Source organism: Ambystoma mexicanum, chromosome 6q (assembly GCF_040938575.1).
Source record: "Ambystoma mexicanum isolate Mex_15411 chromosome 6q, UKY_AmexF1_1, whole genome shotgun sequence".
Classification (NCBI taxonomy): domain Eukaryota; kingdom Metazoa; phylum Chordata; class Amphibia; order Caudata; family Ambystomatidae; genus Ambystoma; species Ambystoma mexicanum.
The window spans coordinates 511,458,111-511,485,924 of record NC_090937.1 but is presented as its reverse complement, the minus strand read 5'-3'; the positions used below and the strand labels follow the sequence as shown (position 1 = coordinate 511,485,924).

General features: G+C 47.3%; 1 protein-coding gene across 1 annotated transcript; it reads left to right on the top strand.

Annotated features, from left to right (window-relative positions):
- Positions 1-885: 885 nt before the first annotated feature.
- PCDH18 (protocadherin 18) lies at positions 886-27,814 on the top strand. Its single transcript, XM_069631051.1, has 4 exons — positions 886-5,157; positions 9,147-9,232; positions 9,333-9,499; positions 26,883-27,814. Exons 1-4 carry the CDS (start codon positions 2,686-2,688, stop codon positions 27,575-27,577), a joined length of 3,420 nt encoding a protein of 1,139 aa, XP_069487152.1. The 5' UTR covers positions 886-2,685; the 3' UTR covers positions 27,578-27,814.

The following is a 27,814-nucleotide window of genomic DNA, read 5'->3' as shown; positions in this document are numbered from 1 at the left end:
GCACCCCTTACTGTGAAACTCGAGAAAGGGACGCCGAACAGTGTATAGGACAACATTACGTTCACTCAGAACAGGAATGGCTAGTGGGGGAGGGGATGAAAAAAGTATAAACCCTTGAAAAACAGTACCCTCCCACCCACCACTATCAACAATAGAGCAGCTAGCGGATGCGTCGCCCATATGGGTGTATATTAACTTACAGGCCACTTTAAATATTTCAGTACATGGCACTGAAACGATTTCTCGGCATAAATAATTCACCCGGTACACACCACTGCGGAGAAAGCTGGCGATGTTACAAAACGGAGGAAAGGGGCGACCTGGCATTCCGAAAAGAGATGCATTTCAAGCAATCCGACAATTAAAGTTTTTGAATAGAATCCGCTTCCCGAGTTGTAATAAAGCAAAGACAAAAATGTCGACTTGTGTTGTACGTAATAAGTCGCCGCGCGCTGACGCCCGATCTCTCGCAATTTCACTTTTCGAACCGCTTTCGGGTGCTTGGCAGAGAGTTTCTCTGAAGCCTGGTCTGAGAAATTGCACTCGGTTTGCTTTAAAGGGTCTTGACTGGGATTCGGGCATATGCGACCCGATAGGGGTGACAGCCTAGTACCTCCATTTGTTCATAGGGTTGGACCGGAAGCCAATCGATGCGATCTGAAGGTATAGACCGCCATCATGCTAAGATGGACACACAATGCTGCTCGGTGCAAAAGAAAAATAAAACACGACAATGCCGTATAAAGTAAAAAAAAAAAAAAAAAGGGGGGGGGACAATATGCTTTTGTGAGTCACACACTGCGATGCTGCTGTCCACCAGAGAAAGAGGGGGCGGGGTCCGTCTCGCCCGCGTTGCTCTGTTCTGAGGTGGCAGACTGACGAGTCTGTGGAAGCGCCGCGGTGTTGAGGCAGAGAGGGAAGGTGTAACGGAGAGAGCGAGTAGCGGTCCACGAGTGATAGCACAGTTCTATGTTATATATATATCTTTTTCCTCTCTGTCCTCCTCGCGTTCTTCGCCACGTCGGTTCCGCGGCGCATCATATGGCGAGGCTGTCCCTCCCCTTAGCTCACTTACGGGCGCTGGGGAACAAGGAGCCCGTCGAGATTCGGGAGTGTGCGCCAGACACGAAAGGAAAATGCTCGTTTCGACGCACGCCGGTCCTTGCACCCCCACCTCGCCCGCTCCTTGCATCATCCCTGTGTATGTGTCAGCGCCCCCTGACATATGCCGGGCGTGCTGCTGAGGTGGAACACGCCAAGCGCTCCCGGAGCTGCTGCCTCAGCAGCCGCTTCTTCACACACAACTATGCTGAAGTGGCTCTGAAAACACACGAACTGCACATGTGGCGGGCAATCTGTGGACACTGCATAGCCTGGCAGAAACATACACGCCTGTCCACCGAAGTGAACCAGTCTGCCTTTCGAGGATCATTTGCCTCTTCGCAATTCCAATGCGCGAAGAGCGATCACTCGCAGGAGTTCAACAGTGTTTGATGCTGTCAGCACCGACGGCCAGCGAAGGGTCCAGCAGAATTAGGCTCCGTGACGCACCACACATTAATTTGCGCTATACGAGACCCCGGGATATGTGTTAAAACGCTCTAATTTCAACTGCTTTGTAAACCCAAGTCTGTTACGAAAGTGTGCTCTCCCCCGCCACCACCCCACACGGAACCTTTATGTCCTCACCCTTTTAGCAATAAGTGTGCTGCTATCCAGGAGAGCGCTTGGCAATAAGCCTAATTAATTCAGCAGATAACAATCTGAGGTGTCACGTGCATAAAGAGGACACGGGGGTGATTTAAAGTTCCCCTCCAGTAATTTGTCTCCCCTTTTGTTGAGACACACTCGCAGAAAGTGAATACTGAGGGTGGGTCCCTTCTCCCAGCCTCTGCCCCTCCCATTCTCCCCCTCCACCCACTTTCCCTCCTTCCCCGAGGCACTTTTGTGACTTCGCCGTCCTCTGCTCCGGAAAGTCAGTGATTGGCCGGGCACACTTTCAGCACCAGTCTGGCAAAAAAAAAAAAAGGGATTGAGAGAAAGCTTTGTCTGAGTTGGGGGTTGACGTTGTAGGAGTTTAGTCTACAACGAGGGGGGCTCAGTTTGCGCGCGAGCAGTGGAGGAGAGCGGAGGGGACACTTGTCTCGGAGGGAAAGCTGCAGAACAGACAGAGCGGACCTGCAGACGAGGGCAGCAGACACAGACCGGAGAGGAACGCGCTCCAGCACGGACACAGGACCTGCATCGGAGAACGGGAACGGTCCAGCATCCGAGGTGGGGCTGCAGCACCGGGACCCGACCTGTGGCATAGCAGCGAGAAGGGAAACAGCGTCGCCAGCCTCGTGGGGCTGCAGCAGCGAAGGACGACAAGAGTGTAAACGGCCACGGCGCGGGGAAACGGCCCACCGTTTGCACAGGGACACGACATTCAGCAGAGAGAAGACTCTCCTGGATCTGCCGCCTTGCCTTCCATTGCCCGGTGGAGTGAGGGGGCACGGATTATTGCCGATCAGCCGAAGAGAGGGGGAAAAGTTTGCAGTGCTGAACTTTTGCTCACTGCATCTATAGAAGGGACTTCTTCAGCCGCTGGATCTGGGGAGCCAATGCGCGCTGGGCTGAAGGCGCCCAGGCAGTCTGGGAGCAGAGTGTGCTGAGTTGTGCCACCACGCAGAGTGCATTGGCAGAATGGGTATCTGCAGCCTTTCCCGGTTGCTCCTGCCCCTGCTCTGCCTCCTGTTCAGGGGGTCGCTGGGCACCAACCTCAAGTACCGCATCTACGAGGAGCAGCGGCCAGGCACTGTGGTGGCACGGCTCTCGGAGGATGTGGCCGACCAGCTGGCTGCGCTCCCTGACCCATCTGCAGTGCGCTTCCGTCCCATGCAGCGCGGGGGTTCGCCCCTGCTTCAGGTGCGCGAGGAGGATGGCGAGTTGAGCGTGGCAGGCCGCATAGACCGCGAACAGCTCTGCCCACGGGAGCCCAACTGCTCGCTGCAGTTCGATGTGTACACCTTGCCCACCGAGCACCTGCGCATCCTACATGTGGAACTGGAGGTGATGGACATCAACGACCACGCACCGCAGTTTCCGCGACCCCTCATTGCCATCGAGGTCTCTGAGAGCGCAGCGGCCGGCACCCGCATCCCTCTGGATGCAGCCTTTGACGCAGATGTGGGTGACAATTCGCTGCAAGGCTACGCACTCTCTGGCGCGGACTGCTTCGGCATTGAGGTCCGCGCACGCACGGATGGTGCAAAGTACGCCGAACTAGTGCTGCTCAAGGAGCTGGACCGTGAGAAGCAGGCGGGCTATGAGCTGCAACTCACTGCCTCTGACAACGGGGTGCCTCAGAGGCAGGGTACTGCTGTCCTCAAGATCACTGTGTCCGATGCAAATGACAACAGCCCGGCCTTTGAGCAACCATCATACACCCTCCAGCTTCCAGAGAACTCAATGCCCGGGGCCCTGCTCATCGACCTGAACGCCACAGACCCTGACGAGGGCACCAATGGCAGAATTGTGTACTCCTTCAGTAGCCACGTGTCACCCCAGATCCTCAACACTTTCAGGGTAGATCCCGAATCCGGCCAACTGACGCTGCTGAAGCAGGTGGACTATGAGGCCACCAAGTCCTATGAAATCGACGTCCAGGCCCAGGACATGGGCCCCAATCCTGTCCCGGCCCACTGCAAGATCATCATCAATGTGGTGGACATTAACGACAATAAGCCTGAAGTGAGCATCAACCTGATGTCCGTTGGCAAAGAAGACGTGACCTACATCTCTGAAGCAGCCCCTGTGGACACTTTTGTGGCCCTGGTTCGGGTGCAGGACAAGGACTCTGGTTTGAACGGTGAAGTTATCTGCAAGTTGCACGGCCATGGCCACTTCAAACTCCAGAAATCCTACGAGAACAATTACTTAATATCAACGAATGCCTCCCTGGACAGAGAGAAAAGATCTGAGTATAGTTTGACTGTCATAGCTGAGGACAGGGGGATTCCAAGCCTCTCCACTGTCAAGCATTTTACTGTACAACTAAACGATGTCAACGACAATGCGCCCCGCTTCCAGACGAACCGATATGAAATTGTGGTGGCTGAGAATAACTCTCCAGGAGCCTACATAACATCTGTCATGGCCACAGACCCAGACCGAGGGGAGAATGGGCAGGTGACCTACACTATTTTGGACAGCTATATCCTAGGAAGTTCTATCAGCACCTATGTGACTATTGATCCATCCAACGGGGCCATTTATGCGCTTCGGACTTTCGATCACGAAGAGGTAAACCAGGTAGCTTTCGTGGTTCAGGCAAGAGATGGTGGAGAGCAGCAACTCTGCACCAATGCCACAGTTGTTCTGACCATCATTGATGAGAATGACAATGTCCCCACTATTGTGAGCCCAGCACTGAGGAACAACACGGCCGATATCCCAATCCCTAAAGATGCTGAAAGCGGGTTTCTTGTCACTCGCATCAGAGCTACAGATCGAGACTCTGGCATGAATTCTGACTTGAGTTGTTCGATCACAGCTGGCAACGAGGATAACATCTTTCTAATGGACCCTAAATCATGTGATATTTACATGAATATAAGCATGGACGCCTTCCCGTACACCGAATGGGAACTGTTTGTGATTGTGCAGGATAAAGGAACTCCTCAGCTTAGCGCCAAAGCTGTACTGAAGTGCTTTGCTTTTGAAGCTTCCTACACAGCTTCCAGTACGGAAGCCACATTCACCAGGACAGCCTCGCTGGATGTCTCCATGATTATAATAATATCCTTGGGTGCTATTTGCGCTGTTCTGTTGGTCATCATGGTTATCTTCGCAACCAGGTGCAATAGGGAGAAAAAGGACACCCGCTCTTACAACTGCCGGGTGGCAGAATCAACTTACCAACATCACCCCAAGCGACCATCAAGGCAGATCCACAAAGGGGACATTACGCTGGTGCCGACCCTCAACGGCACCTTGCCCATCAGGTCGCACCACAGATCATCGCCATCGTCCTCGCCAACTTTGGAAAGAGGCCAAATGAGCAGCAGGCAGAGCCAGCACAGCCGCCAGTCCCTCAACAGCCTGGTCACCATCTCCTCAAACCACGTGCCAGAGAACTTCTCACTGGAACTCACCCACGCAACCCCTGCAGTTGAGGTAAGAAGATTTGCAAATGTGCCCATTAACTGTTCCACTAAAACAGTATGCCTTTTTAGTTAAAAATGGTGGCGACACATGAAACAATCCACCATAAACATGTTATGCCCATGCATCTGTTGTACATTTCCTTGACAGGAGTCTGGAGATGTAAAACCATTAGAAGTAGATGGCCCTGTAGATGGTCTCTTGCACAGCAATACAGAGCACACACAGGGCATTGCAAGGAGTAATGTTCAGTCAATGTCCGCTAAACCTGTTTTAAGTTTGGGCATTAGGTGCTGCAAAAGAGCCACGAATAAGCCCACAATATTGCTTTGGAGTACACCTAGGAGGGTGGGGGGCATTCAACCTTTGAGTGTTGTTTGGTTATTTACCGACCAATTCACTGCCCATAGCCCTGTCAATCCGCATGAACATTCCCACCCACTATCTGCACCCCCTGCCCAAAACACATCCCCATGAGATCTCGCTCAGCTAGCTTTTTCAGACTGTAACATCAAACTTTGAGCTCAACGTGCTGAAAACTGTTATTTCAAAGAAGCCTTTTAGGAGTTAATAACTTAATTGCAGCGTTAAATGTGCTGTTGGTCTTTGGTGTAATACACACGTTTGCCTTCGCCCACTTGGTTTACAAGCAGTATGTATGGCGTGGTACTGAAGTCCTGTTAAAACAGGCATTGGTAAAGCCAACAGTTTTGGCTTGTGTATGGGTATTAGATAGCCACTTGCTAGGCACTATTATATGCCTGGGTACTCACAACATTTTTCAGGTTTTACCATTTTATGGGCAGATAATAAATACCATTATGGCAGTAACTGGCAAAGGCCTACACCAGGCCTAACCAAATGTAAAACTGTTGGCTTTGCTTGTGCTTGATTTTATTAACATGCAAACAGTTACGTTGTGTAACAGTGCTCATGTCACTGGTGCAATTTGACAACTCCTTTCTTAGTTCAGTGTGCAAAGGTTCTGAGAGGAATGCATTGAGAGGCGTTCTGTTGTGCTCCGTCCAATAATTAATTGTCATCATCAGAACTTTTGCCAGCAGGAAACCATGTTTGGCGTCCCTGTTTGGAACCAGTTTGATAACGTTTGCATTTCTCTTGTCTTTCCTCAATAATGGCATGTTTCTGAGTGCTAACTCTCGCAGAAATAAATTTAATACAACATGCATGTCCATCTTTATCATGCTTAGAAATGTTCCTTTAAATATTAGAGTGCAATAGAGGTTGACTGCTTTAAGAGTTTGAAATGTTGTTTTAAAAAGAACCACCATAACCACATATCCTGTGCACCAGGTTTGTCAATGTCCCCCAAAAGGGTACATACTTTCCTGAAATGTTTCTGTTCAAGAGTAGCCTCCAATTTCCATGTTGGCTCCCTTAGCCCTACTATCTGCCTATTGACATGGGTATCAGGGGGACAATGTACTGCATGGACACACTTATGTATTTATTTATGTTATTGGTTGCTTGTTAGGTGCTTATACAGCAAGTGAAATACTGTTTCAAAGCGCCCACAGGACGGGGGAGGGTACACAGGAGTGAAATACAATACCATACAAAACACAATATTTAATAAGAACAGTGGGGAAACTGATGAAAGGACAGACCTATGATGCCTTGAGAGTATTCAGAACGTGCAAGTTCAGCAAGGAAGAGGGTAGAGGGAGTAAGTGCTGGGGAGTCCAAGATCATGGGTGAGCCACAGATGAGTGCTATACGGCCAGGATGCACATTAGGAGTAAGTGCAAACCTCCAGGGTGGAGGGAGTGCCAAGGTAAGTGAAGAGGGTAGAAAGGAGCTGGGTCTATTGGGTGTAGGAGGTCCAGGGCACTGAGGATGAATAAGGGCCCCGGATGCCAATCACAGCAGCTATGGGATTAGCAGAGGAAACAAGAAGGCAAGGAGGAGGTAAAGAGGACAGTCTTGAGGAGCTTAAGAAAGTCCTGCTCAAGGCGCAGAGTCAGGGGGAGGCTGTTCCATAGGAAGGAGGCAGCTGAGGAAAGCGATCAACTACCTACGTATGCTCTGTTTAGCAACCCGCTTTTCCAACAAATATTTGGTTCCAGAGGAACTTAGTGGTCTAGAGGGAGAGTATTTAGTAAGATAACATTGATGGGCCCAGACAGCCTTGTGGACAATGCAGAGGGATTTTAATTTAATCTGTGCAGCAAATGGGATCCAGTGAAGACTTTTTAAGGCAGGAGAGATGCGGTCCTTGGGCTTAATGCCAAGGGTACGTCTTGCTGACCTATTCTGGATTAGCTAGAGGGGTCACAGAGTGGAACAAGGTAGATTCACAAGGAGGTTATGACAGTAGTCAAGTCTAGAGAGAACCAGGGCTTGGGTAAGATTGAGCCTCTGGGGGAAAGTGAGAAAGGGGAGATTCCTTTGAGAAGGAAGGGCTGAAAGTGGGACTTCTCAGCAATATCCAGAGTGTGAGGGAGGAAGGAGAGAGAGGAGTCAAAGATGACTCCAAGGTTCCTGGCTGCAGAAGACAGAGCTGGGGGAGAGCCCAAGCAGGATGGCCAGAGTGAAGAGAAGAAGCAGGGAGCAGGGGTACTGAATGGAAGGATCTCAGTTTTACAGACAGAGATCATTGGAGGTGCACCTGGACTGGATGGGAGATAGGCAGTCAGGGATGATGGAGGGTGCAAGAGGATCAGCAGGAAGTTTGAAGGAAGAGGTGTGTGTTGTCTGCTTAACACTGGAAGTTGGAGGAAAAGGAGGAGAGGAGGCATGCAAGCAGTGCTAGGTAAATGCTAAAGAGCCATGGGGAGAGGATAGAGCCCTGGGGGACACCAAAAGTGGAGAAGTAAGCAGGAGAGGAGAAGAAGCCTGGAATGATTTGGGAAGAGCAGTCAGTTAGGAAGGATGACAGCCAGTCCAATGCCCGTTCCAAGATAACAAGGGTATCGTGGAGCCTTTGTGTGAGGATGGAATGGTTGACTGTATCAGAGGCTGAGGAGAGATCTAGAAGGATGAGGATAGCAAGGGAGTTGGCATCCAGAGATGCAAGCAGTTCTTCACAGGTGTTCAGAAGAGCAGTTTTCGTGCCTCTGGATGCTCAGAATCCAGATTGATGGTTGTGGAGACCACCAACAAATTTGGTGTGTGAGTTAAGTTGTGGCAAGGCCTTCTTTTCCAGCAGCTTCCCCAGGAAGGGGGTGATGGAAATAGGGCAGTAGTTGGCAGACCAGGTGGGGTCTGCTGAAGGTTTTTTCAGGAGTGGGCGCACACGGGAGTGCTTAAGGGAGGAGGGGAAAGATCCAGTGAGAAAAGAGTAATTGCAGAAATTAGTGTGTGCTGGGGCAAGAGATGCAATGTTATCTTTGATGGTCCTGGATGATCAAGGGGAAACCTGTTTATAAGAAGGCACTTAGCAAGTGCTGAGTTGTCCCGAGTATCACTGTAAGCAGCAAGGATAGTGGCCTATGAGGGTCAATATGGCACCAGGCCACTGCAATTCCTGCAGACTACTGAGGTACATATACCATGTCCGCTGGCTCTGTAACATGACAGGAAGTCAGGAGCTAGTGCGTAGCGCATAGAGATGTGCAAATCTCTGCAAGATGACAGGAAGTCGGGTGCTAGTGCACAGTGATGTGCAAATCTAACAAGCAAGGCACACTATAGCCTTTTGTTAATTATATATTGTTTAAATGCCCTCTAGATGATAACTCTAGATGCTCTTTTAGGCACATTCCCAAACATCAGGCGTCAGTGCCACATAGGACTGTTAGTATGGCACCAGTTAAGCAGAGGAGTCAAAAGTATCTCCTGGTAGCTTCCAGCTCTTGGCAAATTTAAACCCTGCCCTGTTATTGTAACTGAATACAAAGATGCTGATCATTGCCTAGCCACGGGCACATTATAAAATGTGATTATGCCGGGAATATGAAAGTGTAAAAGTGTCAAAATGCCATGTTTTCGGGACTCAGGATTTCTTTGTGTGACTAAATGTGTGTTGTTTTCTGAAACAGGTTTCCCAGCTGCTTGCTATGCTTCACCAAGGGCAGTATCAGCCAAGGCCCAGTTTCAGAGGAAATAAATATTCTAGGAGCTACAGGTGAGTTGCCCAATTCGCACAGGCTAATGACAAGCAAGCTGAGACTATACAACCGTTGAACGTATGAAGTGTGAGCACATTCTTGTGTTTTCTTGTTCAGGTATGCCCTCCAAGATATGGACAAGTTTAGCCTAAAGGACAGCGGCCGGGGTGATAGTGAAGCAGGAGACAGCGACTACGATATGGGCAGAGATTCTCCAATAGACCGTCTTCTGGGGGAAGGATTTAGTGATCTGTTTCTGACCGAAGGCCACAGAATGCCTACAGGTAACATAATGCAAAGATCTCCATAAATGCTGATTGTTTCATTGAATGACCTTACTAACTACACTGCAGTTACATTCACTTTGAACTCTGCATCTTGTCTTCTTTCTCCTGCACCTTTTCATATCATTGCTCCTTCTCACACTATCTCCATTCATCAAATGTCAATCTCTTGTTCTTCCTCTCCTTCTATTCCTCTAAACTTTGCACTGATGCTGGACTGCAAGGAACTCTAGGAGCCTAGGAAAACAATATTGCATAACTACTAGCACAATAGCCTTACTTTTTAATCTTTTTGTGTAGATCGGAATTGCCCCCCCCCCTCTCCACAGGGACCAGCAAAATAGGCACAGGCCGCACGAACCCAGAGTGCCAGTGAGTGCTTTTGGCTGTTCGCTGGGCCGGTGGGGCAAGAGTTCAAGGCTGTTTTAAGCATGTATGGGGTTTCTGTATCCTCTGAGCAATGGCTCATCATTTGCTTAAGATGAGCTACTGAATCGCACAGGCATACTGCTCTCGCTATTGCTCAGTGTCTGAATGTTTGTATTAGCTGTCTGCAATTGGAGGGAGTATTGTTTGTTTGTAGACTCACAATTTGTTGAAGGTGAGCCACTGAACTTGGCAGGCACGCTACTCACTCTCTCTATTTTTCCCTCTGGCCCAACTCACTCTGCAGGTCACACGCTCGATGCTCTGATCTCCTCAGACCTCCCCCTCTCCAACCCTCTCAACATCTTCTTTCCTGGATTGACCACTTTCACCTTCCCTCTCATATCTCTCTCTCTCTCTCTCTCTCTCTCTCTCTCTCTCTCTCTCTACCCTTCAGGCCAAGCCTACCCCCTTACTGCATCCCACCTTCTCAGTAATTCGACCCATGAAGCGTGTGTCAGTTGAGTTGAGGCTTTCGCGGCCTCTTTCTCTCCCCCTCCTGCACCTCTGGCTGACTCACATCCTGACACAGCCCTCTCTATTCTCCACTCTGATATCTCTGATACTCTTGTTTCACTTGCCCTTGTCATGAGGATCCGCATGAAGCCTAAAGCCAAGTGCAATTCCTGGTATGACTCTGATCTTGTCACTCTTCAATGCAAGTGTAGGGTGACTGAGAGGAAATGGGTGGCAGCTTGTACATCCTCTGACAAACTGGCCTGCCATCCACTCCAAAGGCAATGCCAACTCTGTCCTCACCAAGAAAAGAGCTCACATTAAAGCCTGTGTTTCTTCAGTATCTAATTATTCGGCCAAACTCTTCAAAATCTGCAAGGAGCTGGCCAATCCTGCTGCATTCTCTACCACTCCTGTCCCCTCCTAGGCCCTCTGTGCGGCCCTGGCTACTCATTTCATCTCTAAAACCCAGGACATCCTGTCCACCCTCTCAGCTTCTCCCTCCTCTCTCTTCAGTCTCTCGACTTCCTCCAAGCCCTCCTGTGGCTCCCCATCCCTTCTCTGCCTTTCCTCTCTTCTCTCCTGACAATGTTTCTGGACAAGTCCGAATTATGAAAACTTCAAAACAGGTTCTTCCATGTTGTTCAAAAACCATCCAGGACCACATTGACACCATCTCTCCAGACTTGGCTGACTTTTGCAACCCCTCTTTTGCCTCTGGAACAATCCCATCCTTTCTGTAACACTCTCTTGTGCACCCTCTTCTCAAAAAACCCTCAGCCAACCCCTCCCTTCAGGCTAATTATCACACAATCTCTATCACTCCTTTCCTGGGAAAACCCCTGGAATAGCTGTCCATCTCCCAGCTTATTCTTCACACTGAATCTGTTGGCTGTCTCCATGACCATCAATCTGGCTTCAGAGCAGGAAGAAGAACGGAAAGTGCTCTCCTGAACATCCGTGAAGACCTGCTCTCTAACCTTGATTCTAATTTCCCCTCTTTCCTCATCCTACTTGATCTCTCCTCTGCCTTTGACACAGTTAACCATGTCATTCTGCTCAACCGGCTCCATGATAACCTGGGAATCACTGAACAGGCTCTGTCCTGGCTGACTTATTTCCTCTCTGAGCGACCCCCCCAGGTCCAACTTGCATCGTTCCTCTCCTTTATCTCCCTCTCCACCTGCAGTGTTTCCCAAGGGTCTAAACTCTCTTCCTGGTTGTTCAACCAATACCTGGCACCTCTTGCCCACCACATTGCTGCTCTCTGCTCCAACTTCCAGTGCTATGTGCATGACACCCAGCTTGCCTTCAGGCTCCCCTCTGCTGCCTCTTCTACTTCTCTCAGCCCTGATTGTCTGTCTGCTAGCCAACAGTGGTGCAACGCCAGTGATCTCTGCCTGAATGCCAGCAAGACGGAGATCCTCCCCATAGGCATACATGCACCCCTCTATTTCTCCACTTTCTGCCGGCCTCCCTTGGCCCTCTTCCTGCTCCCACCTGTGAGGCTAAGAACCTCTGGGTTATCTTCTACTCCACATTCTTCCCCTCTCCTCACATCTCTGACATCTCTAAGAAGTCAAACTACCAACTGCATCTCCTCAGATGTATTCTCCCTTTCATCCCCTTCCCCAGAAGTTCATTGTCTCCAGAGCTCTGGTTCTCTCTAGGCTTGACTACTGTAACAGCCTCTTTTTAAATCTGCCCGCCTCTACTCTCCGTCCTCTGCAACTCATCAAGAACATGACTGCAAGACTTGTCCTTGGCCTCAGGCCCAGGGATCGTATCTCACCAGCACTGAAATCTCTCCATTGGCTCCCATTGGCTGCAAGTATCGAGTTCAAGACACTTTGCATTGTCCACAAGGCTTTCTGGGGCCTGTGACCAAAACATCTCCAGCTTTCTCTTCTGAAGTATCTTCCTATTCGAGCTCTTCGTTCCTCCTCCTCCAACTCCTTGATGGTCAGTCGCTTTTCCAAGCAACAAGCTGGGGGAAGATCTCTCTCTTCGGCTGACACCTCCCTCTGGAACAGCCTCCATGCATGCCTGAAACTTGAGCACAACCATCTCTGGTTCTGGAGAGAGCTCAAGACTTTCCTCTTTACTTTGGCCTTCTCTCTTCCTCTCCCCTGCTGATCTCCTGTCTGATATTGCACTGGTTACCTGGATACCCTTCTGAACCATGGACCCATGTCCCTGCCTCCCCAGTTGCACACCTGCACTGCCTCCCAGCAATCCCTGCACTTGGGGCTGTATCTGCAACCCTACAGTCCCCCTACCTGCACTTTCTAACACTTGTCTTGCACTTAACTCCTGCACTGCCACTTGCTGGCAGCACTTCTTTTTTGATGTTTATTCTATGTCTTGCACTTGCTCCTCCACCCCCTCCCCTGGCACTTTTCCCATCTCCTCTCCCCTGCACTTGTGCAATCTCATTGTCACTGGGCCTAGTAAGATCGTTTTCTTGTCCCCCCTTTTTGCCCTCCCCTACCTCGTTGCGCCTTGAAACACCTGTGTATAGGCGCAATATAAATAAAATATCATATCATATATGGCAGATGCTGGTGTTGTAATAGATGGTGCCTCATTTGCACCTCTGAAGATTGAGGGTCGAAGAATTTGCTGATCTGCCTATCCAGACAATTTTATATTAATAGAGCGTACTCCGATTGGGCTCCAAAGACAAATAATTGTCTAAATGGGTATATAGAGGCAAATTACTTAAAAGTAAACCCGTAAAAGACCATGGTTATGAGATTGAGTAAACATACGTGTTGATCAACTTTACCTGGGTCCTGATCAATATAAGATTGACTTTGAAGATGTCTATTAATTATTTGTGACTTCCTATCATTTTGTCACCAAAAAAGTACTTAAACAAGTCACACACATGAAAAAAAATAGATGCGAAATATGGAACATTTTCTATGATCTCCACAATAAGGTTTTACTACTCTAAGATCATTCCTTGTCTGTGCTATGGCCTCAAATTGTTCCCCGTAGGTGTGGTAAGTGAGATGTATAAATATGAAGCCTTGATCTGGCGATCAGTCCTGTATTGTTTATCCAAGTGGGTACCTTTAGCTGCAATGAGATACGAATTGGAAAAGGAAAGGCATCTATTCAAAGTGAAGAACTGTCGGTCGCTTATAATGAGCATCCTGCACCCACTTGTGTGGCTGACTGACATCAGTCAACCGTCCTCATAGGTGCACCACTTGGGCCAGATTGCAAGACACTTGCTCTCTGCCAGACCCTGCTTTTCTGCTTATGTCTCCTCTGTGAATCATGAGCCTCACACGCGGAGGCTAGTGGCTGCAGGGTGGTTACATTTTACTTGCCACATTTTGTGACAAGCATCCCAGGGCCATAATGTGTTCTCTCCCCCAATCTGCTTGGCCCACGTTTCTTCCATCGTTTTTTTTTAATTCTCATTTTTAAAGCGCTCACACAGCCCGCTGGCATCGAGGCGCTGTTATAGGAATAGTTTTATTTTTTTTGTTTTAGTTGCATATTTATAACGCGCTTGAACACCCAGAGGTTTCTAAGCGCGGACCCGGGGATCGAACCTGTGTTTCTTTGTGTTGTCTTGCTTCCAAGGCGCGCATGTTGCCGCCGAGCTATCCTCCCTGGACAGCACTTAACTCTCTGTCATGCATGGTTAGTATGCAGATTTACTGGAACACTTGCATGTTGAGCTATATTTGAGATAATTGCCTTTGCCTTATGGGGCATCACCATGTTATACATAGATTTATCAAGTCAAGACAGATACTCCCTCCCATCCCCCCACACAGTTCTGTAGGATCCCGGGAGATCAATTCACATTTCACCCTGATTGGCGATCATCAGTGTGCACCAGCCACTGACCAGTTTACCAGTTTATTGTGTATGATCTAATGGTCATTAGGATGTTTATGCCAGAAATGTGGAATACCTGTTTGAAGACAATCCAGCTGCTTCTCATGTTTGCTCAAGAGAGCATGTATGCAAAGATCTGTATCTGTAATGTGAACATCCATCACATCTTTGGCAGGGATAGAGCTCATTAGTAAGTAGTCACCTCAAACATCTATGCCCAGCCAGAGGGACCCAGCCCAGGTTTGCATCCTGGCAAGGGAAATACAATGTGTTGACCCATCCGAGGCCAACATATTCAGCACTTTTTAAATGGACTAATACAAAAATGGCCATGTAACCTAGATCATACATGAGAACACATTTTGAAGGCACACGCTTTGTGGTAGAAGATTAAGTAGCCACCTCTTGGCAACGTGCATGGCCAGAATGTGAAGCCAACTGCTTCATAGTCACAGGTCTTCTGCAATCCCTAACAATGGAGTTCCTGGATAGCAGAGTCACAGAGAAGGACACTATCTACACATGTTTTAATGTCCCACACAAATGTATATTTACATGTTGTGAAAAGGCTGAAATTAGCTTTCCCCGAGCAGTGACAAAGCCGCCTAGGAGCTTTGCTCTGCAGTTGAGCATCACACCACACAGTAGTGCAATTTGGCCAGCATGGCTGCCCAAACCACTCCTATTAACGTTGTATCAGTGCAAGAGATGTATGTGTGTGAGTGTATTTGTGTCTGTTGCTGCTTAGTAAATCTTACTGACTGAGGGATGACGGACAGCATTGCCAGATCCCCACCACATCTAACTCCCTTCGGCAGTGCATACCACAAACTGTGTGACCTGTTGCACACCTTAGGATGTGCAGTCACAGATCGTGATTTGTTTTATGTTCATTTGTGGGACACATTCACATACACATTTCTACATCTGCAACCATGAGCTTTGAGTGCAAATACATTCGAATATATCCCAATTTTAAGAACTGTAGCAAATCGTGTGTGTCTTAGTACATGTTGTGCCTCTATTGGAAGTGTTCCCTTTGAGTATCACTTGCAGATGATTCCGCTGGAACACTCATTGTTTCCCTGCTGCATTTGGCAGCATGTGTTGCACACATGGACTCTGGGTGTCTATTTTTATTTTTCTTCATGTTTTCCACTTACATCTGTGACCACTTTATCCCAGAGCTGCAGGGTTTACATTTCTTTCTCGGAATTGCCTAGTCCTATGTACTTGCTAGTCTTTTAATCTTAGCTGATCGTCTATTGTAGGGAAACTTGGAATTTATCACACGTGTTGCCAATTATTTAAGCATTGCCCCCCAAGGAGGTGGGCAATGGCTACTGTTAGGTGCCCAGAAAGGGTCTGAGGATGCTTAACTGCTGCCTTTGCCCATCTTGCATATGCATTCAAACGGAAGAAGGATCAAGCTGTGAATAAACCACAATTGGTTGTGTAGCGTGCCATGTTACTGTTGTATCTGTTATGAGTCATATGTTGTCTGAGGTTGTGGGAGAGGGGTTACATCTGGGACGGCTACACTGGTGAGAGAGGGATTACCTGGAGCAGGGGGTTATTTTTTGTTCTCAATAAATGCTAGCAAATCACTCAGGCGTTTTTTGGTCTTTGAACCTAACAGTTACCCTTTTAGATTGGCATTGCTGGGGGTGTAGGCGTTGGCATGCAACATCGTGCTCAAAGTGCACAGACAGAATCGTGGGGAGATATGGGCTGCAGCTGCAATGCATGCAGACGACAAGGTGCAGTGTGAAAACGCAGCAAGGGAGGTTCAGGGAGCACAGAGGTGAAAGGAGGGTGAGCGGTAGGCAAACAGGTGAAATTTCGGGCACTAACACGATATTGGGGCCCGGCATTCCAACATTCTAATTAGCTGGCATGTCATCAGCATTTTTAAAAGGATGCTAATCCTTTTCTAGTATTCAGATTAATTTATTTATTAACCTGTACACTATATATTGCGGAAATGTTGGTTGGCAGTATAGGTTCACTTTTCTGGGATGTGGAAAGTTGAAGGATCCATAAAGGGGTTCAGTCTCTCAGTGAAAGAGGATAATCATTGTTGTACCTGCCTGTTATCTTTTTATTGATGAACTCCTAGTGTGCTACTGTAGCTTTGCATTGCATATGGGATAATATCAGGTGATGCCAATGTTGCACGATGCAGGAGCAGTTGCACCGCCTACTGCTGTTATTGCATGAGCTTCTCTTTCACATTGTGCAGATGTGTGCATTCGTGCACTGTTTTTTGTGTGAAACTGACAGGGCAAAGCCATGTTAACAATGGCATATTAAAACAGACTGTGTCTGATTGTGCCAAAATGCTTCCAGATGTAGTGTTCAGGGGCAATGACACTTGAGAAAATGAAACCTTATATAGCACATTGTGTAGCAGTGGCCTATACCCTCTGATGATGTGCAAGTTTATTTCATAGAACAAAGGGGTCTTTTGACTGTTTTTATTTAAAGGGGCATGGTTATGTCACATGCTTTGCAGTAGAAGTAAGTCCTTCTTCTGATATCACCACTGTTTACAATGTGACATTGTTTATTCAAGCCTAGGGAACGTAATTAAATATGTTTGTATGACTGTGCTCTCCACTCGTGTGCCTCTGGGGAAAAGAAGTCTTAATCAGAATTTGGCGTGAATATCTCTGGCTATTGATAATGTAGTTCTCACAACCAATATTGCATGAAAATGTATAAAACATCAATAATAACACCAGTAATCACTTCAGAAATAAACACTCATTAAGTGAGGGCAGGATGAATATGCCTTCTCCATTTTAATCTTCTATTCCTAGCCCTGTTTTTGCTATCCACAATGTTGCCCCTCTTTATTAAGTTCGCAATCATCAGTGGCTACGTTCGGTCCCATTAACTTGGACCCTGGCCCATTCCCACCCGGTACAGCTGGGAAGCAGGAGAGTATTGCTCTTAGCACCTCTGGTTTATGTCCCAGGGTGCTCGTAACAATGTATGTGTTTGAAACAACGATTTGCCTTGTGCATGCTACCTATTTTCAAAACCACCCCCCCCCCTTTAGGGGCGCCTCATCTTACATTTCCATGGAGGCATCAGGTAAGTGGAAGCTTGGGAGGGGGGAGGGGATGGAAAGCGGCGGGGTGATGCAGGGAAAGTTGCAGGTGGGTATAAACAGCAGTGAGCCTTCGCAGAATGAGGGCTTTAATCATGAAATTCAGCCCATGCTATGAACCTGATTGGCTGCTGCACCTGCTTTTGCTACTAATTAAGCAATAACACCCGATCCGGGGCGGATCGAGTGGTAACGGACTTCGGCCCAAGTTACAGCCCTGAGCACCTCCTTTCCTCCGATCCATTGTTATTTCTATTAGCACCCCGGGTTTCCAATCCGGAAAACCGGTGTGCTGATATCATTGTATTTTGTATGGATGAACAGGACTCGTTTGCTGCATCCCGTTCATTCATACAAAAATGTACCTAAGATGGCCACTGCAGAGCTGGAAAACGAGCCATGCCCGCTGTTGTGCCACAACCAAAAGAAAAAGCTGAGTGGGGAAGTGGGGTGGGGGAGAGGAACATTGACCGGATAGGATGGCAGGTTTGGGGGAAGGTGACGTGGTGGGTGAGCAGCCAGCATGTTGCTTGGAATGTGGGCTTGCATCGTGGGATTCAGCATGCGATCCAAGCAACCAGATTGGTTGGCTCCCATGCCCCCAGTGCTAATATCATACACATTTTCACTTTCTTTGGTTTCTTATGATGCCCTTTACTCTTTTCCACTCTAAACTTCTCTTGTTTCACTTCTTAATCCATGTGTCTCTTCCATTTTGCCTGTTCTCACCTTGTGTTTTGTGTCAACACTTTGTCATTCTTAACCAGCCAAGCTCACCTGTTTCCCTGTGTAGACACTCGCCTCTCCCACTTCTTCTTTCCTCTTCACCACGGCGACTGTTTCATTTGCTCATGCTCCCCTGGTACCTTCTGATTAAACCGTTTCCCTTTATCCATTGTTTCCCCAGTTCCCACACTCCTGGCCCCATCATACCAATCACCCTCTCTGCCATTCCTCTTCTCTTCCTTCTCCCGTATTCCTCCCGTGTGTGCCTACTATCCATTCTAGTCATCTCTCGCGGCTTCACACCTCGTCCTCGTACTTTTGCAGAAGTTTAGCTTGTAGCACATATGCCTACTCACATGTCCCCCTCTTCCTTTTCTCTTCTCGCCGTTTCAAGTCATTGCACTTCTCCACTTCTATCATAGCGTCATTTATCCTGCCCTGTTTGCTACAGTAGTTTCAGTGCCCCCTCTCTCCGAGAAACTATGGCATCACTCATATCACTGTCCCATTAATGGCGTGATATATGGTGCCATCACAACAAATAAGGTATTTAGATAGGTGTGTGTGCGCAATCTTATTGAAACACATCTGTTGAAGTTATGAACAAGTTCACACTTAAACACACAGAATCTTGAAGTGCACACTTTCAGGAGCCATGCAACCTTAACATACCCAAAACATTGCTAAAACATTGCTGATGACATCATGTAGTGCAATGCAAACGACAACATAGATCGCGTCTTCCATTACATCATAGTCTACCTCACACATAACATCAACATAGGAGTTAAGTTAATGTACTTTAAAAAAGGTGATGTTGAGCCTATCATCTTGCTCTATCACATCACGAAACAACACATATTGCCCAATCACATCACACCTTTGCCCATTACCTCAGACCATGCCTATCACATCTGATCACACTGTGCACCCCGCCCATCAAATCAGAAGTTTCTTCACACCGTTGACATAGCTCTACCTCACAACACACCATGACCCTTACATCACATCAGACTATAATGTTACATCAGGCTATGCCCAGTCCGATCAAATCACTTCACATCCATCACATGATATTATGCCACAACACGCCATGCTCCTCAAATGATACCTGTCCCATCACATGGCACAGTGCCCCATCACATCACAGCCCCTCACATCACACTACACCCTGTCACCCTACATCTCACCATGTTGGCTACATCATGCAGCTCCCCAACATAGCTCCTGTTACAACACATATTGCCACCTCACTTCGCAACATGTTTATACACTTAAGATAACCTGACCCTACCACATCACGGATGCCACATCACATCAAGCACCACCTTATGGCATCCCTTCAAAGAGTACACCACCTTTAGATAGCATTGCATCATGGGACCAATCACACACAGTGATCTTTTCCACAACTGTCAGGGGAATTACTTCCATGAAATGGGATGCATGGAAGATAGGTCACAGATCCAGCCCCTCTATGGGATAACCAGCAAATGTTAGTGCTAGGCTGTGTAAATGGCAGGTGCACTTTATAAATCCCACATCATAGTTGTTCTCACTTTAGTGCTCTTCTGTAATAGCTAGCATATGAGTGACTGCACTGTCACATCACACCCCATCCATTGCAAACATGCCTCATAACACCATGCCCTATGGATACAATTAGACTTGTTACATCACACCATGCCATGTGACACCACAGTACACCTCTACCGAAATCATACCATACCCACCATATCACCCCACAGCCCAATACATATCTTCATGCCCATCATGTCCCATTTTGTTACATCTCATCACAGCCCTTCACATCATATGTAATCACTTAAGAACCATACCCTGCAACACACATCACAGTTGCTACATAATACCATGCCCTGCCAGATCACATCCCTGAAACACAAATACCCCTGCTACACTCATATAGTGTGACCACCATGACCTCCATTCTCACATGTGGATGTTAAGACAAGCCACAGGACCCAAATCCCTTTGGGGAACCCACGTACAGGCAAACCTACAATTGGCAGAGGATTATTATTGCATGAAATATATTGCAGGAGACGATTGCAGATCCAATACCTCTGCGTAACACTGCTGCTGGACAACCAGTAGCCAGCACACACCTAACTATCACTGGTGTAAACAGACAGCAGCACTCTGAGACGTTGTGCGACTGGTGGCATAATGTGATGCTATCTCAAAGTAGAGTATATTCTGAAGGCATGCAATATGGTGCTGCTTGATGTGATGTAGCAATTGTGATGTGGTAGGGTCCAGTGATTTTAAGTGAGACCTTGTAAATGGCAGACAGCGTGCTTTAAAAACACTGCATAACATGGCATCTTCACAAAGAGCTGAGGCAGGAATGGCATATCATTTCACCTGAGCAGATTGATGTGCCAGGCAACACAATGGAGATTGTATAAGCACTGCACTCTAGGAGTTTGTGTGTGGTGACACTCAGGCTTCCTGTTTGGAGCAGAGGTGAGCCTTCACTACACGCCACCAATTAATTAGCATTACATTGTTCCTCGTCTCAAGAAGCCTAATGATTATCACAAGCAACCAGACAAACTATCACCCAATCAGTAATGTTCCCTTCACTGCTCAAATTGTGGAAAATTGGCCATTATCCAATTGATGAAACACACCGAAAACGACAACCTTCCTCATGACCACCAGTCTGGCTTCAGTCCATTGAGAAGTACTGAATCCAAACTTTTTTTCAGGATAGGTGAACTTTTGAAGTCTCTCTTTAGCAACAGTCCAGCCATTCTCATTTTCCAGAGCCTTTCGGCAGCCTTTGACAAACACTCAACCCTCCTTCATTTATTTTAGCATTTCTTCACCATTGTTGGAGACACCCTTACACTGAATGCTTCATTTCTCTTCGAGTTTCACGTATCTGTGCAATTCCTGTCCTCTCTGGGCCCACAACTTGGGACTGGGACAAGACTCGTTTTTCTGCCATTGGCTTTTCAATGTGTGCTTCAAAGCACTAGCTGGCATTGGCTCTTCATCACCACCATTGACACGGTTGACACTTAAATTGCCTTCAAACTCTCTGACCCTTCTCTGGAATTCACTGTCGTCTCCAGCTTCCTACTAAGAATCACAAACTGGATGTTGGATTCCTTACAAAGGGAGATCACCCTTGCTTCATCATCCACCCCTGCAGCTCAGTGTTTTGCCAGGCTTCGTCTGCCCCCATTTCCCCTTTGCCTTCCAGCACTAATAAAAGGCGTGGCATGATTTTCGGTGGGCCTCTATCCTTTTCCCACTAAAGGAATCCCATTTCCAGCTTCACATTCTCATACCTCTCCGAACTTAGCTATGATCAATTATGTCACAAGTAGAGCAAAGCGACTGCCTTTATCTGGCCCTCCCAGAACTCCCCACCCCCTATCCCCCCAGCTGCAGATGATCCAAAATAAGGGTGCCTGAATGGTCCTTGGCCTGCAATCCCATGACCACTTCACCCAGACCCTCATTGTCTGCATTAGCTCCCAGTATCTATCTGCATCTGGGAATCAGGCCCATCACACCTCATTAAAAATACTATAATATATGCTCCCATTTGCCATCTCAGAACTTCCACTCCCAAGTCTCTGGTTGTTGCCTGCTTCCGTGAAAAAAAATCACAGACGGAAACTCTTTGCTCAGCCGCCTCTCACCCTGTATGGTCTCCCCCAAGACCTAAGATCAGCAGAGAATCATTTCCATTTCAGGAAGAAAACTCGAAACCTTTGCTTAAATAAAAAATAAAAAAAAATCGTCTTTACACCCACACACACAGACCTCTCCCCGAACTGGGCGTTCTAGTGCCCCTGTGGTTTTCTGCACCATTCTAAGACAGTTTAGCGATTGCACTATGTGCAGCATTTTATTTGACTTGATTTTGCACTTACTGTGTATTGCATTTTTCTACACTTACGGCTTTATTTTTCATTTGACACATTTGAGCCCGTTTGCCCTCTTGAGCTTGTGAATGATCATTTGTCCAAGTCCAATTTTCCTTTTGCCCAGGGGGGCACTAGAAAGTTACTTTGTTATGGTTGCCACCTTATAAATAACAAATGAATAAAGTACTAGTGAGATTCTATAGAGTTGAGCCAATAACTGTTCTTTCATAGTGCTATCTCCTACGTGTTGTATCTTTGGTGGGAGGGCATTGGCAGAACCCTGTGCTCTGCAACCTACATAATATGTATCTATGATTCTAGTGCTTGTTTCTCCCCTAGTTTATTTTAGCCTGCGGTCTCCTTTCATGCAGTTGAAGGCAGAAATGTTGGTAAAGCCCACCCAATTGGCCACATTTATACCTGTGCCCATTTTCTAAGTGTGCTGTTATGAAGAGTGCAACCTACTCTTGTACTGATCTATGCCACATTATACATCTCAGGAGACAGTTTTGGAAGTGGGCTATTATGGAGTGTGTAATCCCCATTAGTACCCGGCTACGAACAATCAGATTGTTTCAAACAATCTGATTGGCCCTTCCCGGGTCCTTACCGGCCCGACAATGCTCTGCTCCGTGAATGCCCACCATTAAAAGGGAGAAATGACTACATGTAGTCCCTTCTCCCTTTCCATGGCGGGCATTTTCTTTGATTTTATTATTATTTTCAATGGCCACCATGTGTAGTCCCTTCTCCCCGTTCCGTGGTGGCCATATTTTTTCCTTTTTTTCAGTTGCGAAACGCTGACGGCATCTCGCAACTGAAAAAAGACTATTAGTACTCCAGTGCTTTGGGTAGTGACCCCGCCTGCTCGGGGCGTATTGCTTAATTATATACCCAGGACTGCATTGAAACAGACTATAGGGCATTAATTTTACATCTGTCCTCTACCAATGCAAGTCTCAACTGGAGAGGGATAATACCCTTGGACTGACTGCAAGGCATCATAGTTCCATGTCTACTCATTTAAATCAACACATGATTTCAGAGTAACTAAGTCCTGAAGTTTACTTTCTGCTTTGCCCTTGATCACTTACACCCCTCGGGTTCCATTGATGGATAAAAGGAAATAGTTTAGTTTGCCACACTACCGTATTGTAGATCTAGTAATGAGAGGCTAGGAAAAAGGTTACGTAGGCTGGCCTCTCCACATATGCTATATGCATTCTATGAAAGTAGTTCTCAGTATGTAACAATCATGAAAATAATTTCATTTTTATTAAAGGCGTCATGGTTGAATCATTCCACTTCTCAGTGCTGTAATAATGGCATCTTGCTATTCTAAAATCCAATGTTGCCGTGTTTATTAATACCTGGGGAAGAGCGTCTGGACAATCGGGCGGGCTGGAATACGTGTGAAATCTGCCAGTAACCACCCACATTCTCTTGACCAGATGTGCTTCTTCCCTCCTAGCTGTCTCCCATTTTCTTACCCTTTTCAGCCCTAGCTTCCAAGTCCCCTCTTCATCTGCCTTCCTCACCCTCATCCTCCCAGCCCCAACTGAGTCTGGCAGCCCCCCTCTCACTTAACTGCTCACTGTTATGCTGCCCACACTCCTTCCCGATGAGCCATGGACATAGTAAAGGGACTTACTCCCCTTAGCGCCTTTACTTCTTTCCATGGTGACCCCCTGTTTTGTCTTTTTAACAGAAAGTAGCCACGGGCAATAGGAGTAGAGTCCAATTCCCTTAAAAAAAAAACACTTTATATTAAGGTTTAAAGAACAGGTGGGTTCACAAAAAATATCCATAAACTGTAACATTACAGTATCGGCAAATGGGCCCCTCAGCCCCACCGCTCTGTCCCCCTCTTGATATCCCACACTTTTGGCGGCAGACCATGCCAGCAACTGCCTTGACCCTTCGCAGAGGCCCAAACTTTCCTCAGGCTCACCTAGGCTCATGTTGTCTGGTTGTTACCGGCCCTGTCTGTCACTAAACACAAAGGTTATCGCTGTAGTTCAATACTGCTTTTGTTTACAGCCAGATGAGTCTGCAGGGAGCACTCCAATGGAGCCCTTGTTTCAAGAAATGCAATATGGCTAGTGCATCGCTCTGAGCCAGGGTACTGCATGTATCACACGTGCATGTGGCAGCTAAAAACATTTGCATGCAATGATGCATAACCCAACAGGAAGACCTGTCAATAGTCTTTTACTGGGCTGCTCCCAAAACCCCTGTATTGCATACGTTGATGTAAATTAATTAGCCAGTACTCAGGCAATTGCCTTTATTCTGATATATTTGTTCAGACTCAAGTGAGTATTAAAACGCGCTGGCTTGATTTACCACCTCAACCCCGACCCTAAATGTGCTTATGATCCTGACGTGCCTGCGTCTCAGACATACCCAGTACAGTTAGCCAGGCTGGGGGTGGGGCAAAGGAAGCCACTAGCACGGCAGCTGTGCAGATGTTTAATCATCAGAACGAACAGCAAGCATAATACAATGTCTATAGTCTAAAGCTAAATACAGGACCTGAGTGGCTGGCATCGCCCATTTACTTCCCACTAACCTCAGCACAAAGGCCAGAGTGGCCTTTTAAGACGTGCTTACACATGTATTATTAAGGGGTAGGGGTAGCGTCAGAGAGAGACCGCTTCATCATGACAGACAGAGGGTACCAGGCTGTGTGCACCTGCGTCATCATCGCCCAACAGAAATCATGTGTGATACCTCCTGGGTTGATGACGCAGTTGGAGTCCTAGAAAAGTTGTATTTATAGTGAACATTGTTTCTGTATGACTCTCACCTAGCCTTCCGCAAAGCCTTAAAAACTAGGCTGTTTGTCTAAACCTACCTGCCTTTATATCTACAGGCAGACGGACGTCATTTGTAACTATGCTCCGCTCCTCTCTCTGTAACTAAGTACCTTATGTTTTCTATGTTTACATAATCTTGCTGCTTTCGCCTTCATGTAATAGCGCCTCGATGTCTATGGGCTGCAGTGCGCTCTACAAATGTAAAAAATAAATAAATAAATAAATAACATGCTGCCTTCAGATAAAGGCATTCATTTTTAATGCAGATCAGGGGAGGTGCTTAACTGTGCACTGCCATGTAAAATATGGCAATTCATATTATTTTTGCAATACTTGCTTTGAACGGGTGATTGTAGACTGTAGTTAGCTTTGATTTCTGTAAAATGTCACTTATACATCGCACAGAGTGTGTACACGCGTTATAACTTCCCCGGCCCTCAACCTATAAAAAGGTTCATTGTGTTATTCGTGGAAACTCGTGGCCTGCGCTCAGGGGTGTTGCTAGGTCTGGAAAAGAGTGGGGGCTACGCTAATGTCGGCACTGGGGGCTAGCTAGCCTTTTGGTTGTAGCTCCTGAGATTCTATCTGGGGCTAAAACCAAAAGACCAGGGCCTATAGCTCCCTTGCCCACCCCCAAACCCCCAGCAAAGCCTCTGCCTGCGCTTACACGGCACCTCCTGTCATATTCCAGTCTGGACTGCCTCCTGTATGATAACGACTATGGGCACGCGGGCACGCTGACAGCGCTCACTCCATGAACGGATGCCCGTTTTAGGGGATGCTTTAGGCAAATGCTGTAAAGCGTAATCCACAGGGACCCAAGGTGACTAACCTCGGAGACGGGCCCTGCTTCTGCCGGCCTGCATTGTCCGGGCCCCACAGATGGAGCTCGATTTCCATGTAGCAGCATGTTGGGCTGCGCCAAAGCCATCTGGCCTCTCATTGTTGTCCCTTTCCTTGAAATCCTCGCACTTTTAATGCCTCTGCCAATGACCTGCGCCCGGTCCCCTGTGTGCTGAACCAGGGCGACCAGCACAACCCCGCCGTTGCTGTCGGAATAATAGACACGACTGGGGTGCAGATGCCGACGAAAGCTCTCAAAATGCTCATATATAAAATGTCCGCAGAAAAGGGGAAACTGCAAGTGAATGAACATAAATGAGGGTCCACAGAAGTTAACGTTTATGTGGGTATGCAAGGAACAGGGACGCCTTAAAATAGAAATAAAAAAAATAACTGGGACGGTCGGCCCTCCGACGCTTTTTTAGTAAAAACAGGCGTTGTCTGTGATTTCTAGACTCTTCGATTGTGTGTTCCCCTTGACAACCCTCGGCCCCGCCCTCGCTGTAATTTGTATAATTTGCACGGGCTTACATTTCTTTGCATACGACATGATGATTTACAGCCAAAACGTCGGCGCCGGTGCAGCACGGGTAGCAGAAGGGCCAAAGAGCAGGCTCAATGGGACATGTACAGCGAAAGTAATGGGGCTGGGGGGTCGGGCCCGCAGGATCTGATCACGAGGCAGTGGCAGCTGGGCAGCGTATGGAGATGGATGGGAGAAAGCAGATTGTGCTGCCGTGTCACAGAGAACAGTGCAAGGGGCAGCAAGGGGCACGGGAGGACAGAAGGGAAACATTTGGCTGGCTGGGAGCTGACTGAACACTGAACTCCTTTCACACATAATTTACAGTGTCCATTGGAACCGTTTTTTGCTGCACACAACGTGTTTCTCGTCCCGGCCTCTTGATAAAATATTAGCTCTCATTGATATAAGAAAGAATCTATGACTGCACGAGGTTAAGTGTGTGGCCCTTTGAGTCTGACTTTCATTTTCATTCTCCATCGTGTGCATCACGTGTGCCAGTCAATGTGTCGTTACCATGTAATAACGTCTAGATTTTAACCACAACCACGATGGAATATGTTTAACTCTCTTCCCCAATGAGATTCGGAAATGCTTTATGCCCAGGTGCCCTGTTCACGTATGTCAGTGTATGCATTAGTGTCTTAACAAGCTTTAACATGTCTTTTGGGAGCTGTGGAAATAATGCTGCTGTGTTCCTTCCATCTAGCAATGAGGCTTTGCACAGATGAATGCCGCGTCCTGGGCCACTCGGATCAGTGCTGGATGCCACCGCTGCCGTCTCCAACATCTGACTATAGATGCAACCTGTTTATTCCTGGAGAGGAGCTCCAGCCACAGCAGCAACAGCAGCAGCAGCAAGAAGAGCAGCAGCAGCAGCAACAGCAACAACAGCCGCTTGATGATGATCCACCAACTATTGATAGCAATGAAAAGAAGAAGAGCTTCTCAACTTTTGGGAAAGACTCTGACAGTGAGGAGGCCTCCGATGTCTGCACCGCCTCCCTTCTTACAGAAATGAACAGTGTCTTTCAGCGCCTGCTCCCACCATCAATGGACCTCTACAACGAATGTAACGAAGTAGAATGCTCCAATTCATTGGAGCGACGAAAGGGTCCAATGGCAGGCAAGACTGTAAGTTACCCCCCAGGGGTGGCAGCGTGGGCAGCAAACTCTTATTTTCAATGCCCGACTAACAACAACGTGCCACCGCTGGGGATACACTCAAGTGCTCAACCATCTTCAAAATGGCTGCCGGCCATGGAGGAGATTCCTGAGAACTATGAAGAAGATGACTTTGACAGTAGGCTCAGTCACTTTGGTGACGGCAAGCACGAACTCATGGACGCCAGCGAGCTGGTGGCAGAAATTAACAAGTTGTTGCAAGACGTAAGACAGAGCTAGTTGTTCCGAAGTTTTATTCTTTTTTCCATTTTTATGGAAAACTGGAACAATTGAGAAGAACCGGCATTGTCAATCAGTTGCATTTATCATAAATGTGTCTGTGTATGTTAAATATTAAAATATGTATTTTCGTATGTACACAATGCAAGTGTGAATATCCTTATCTGTATTTTAAAAATACATTTGTATCTTATATTTATGTGTAATTTAATAAATAAATTATATTTTTATACTCTG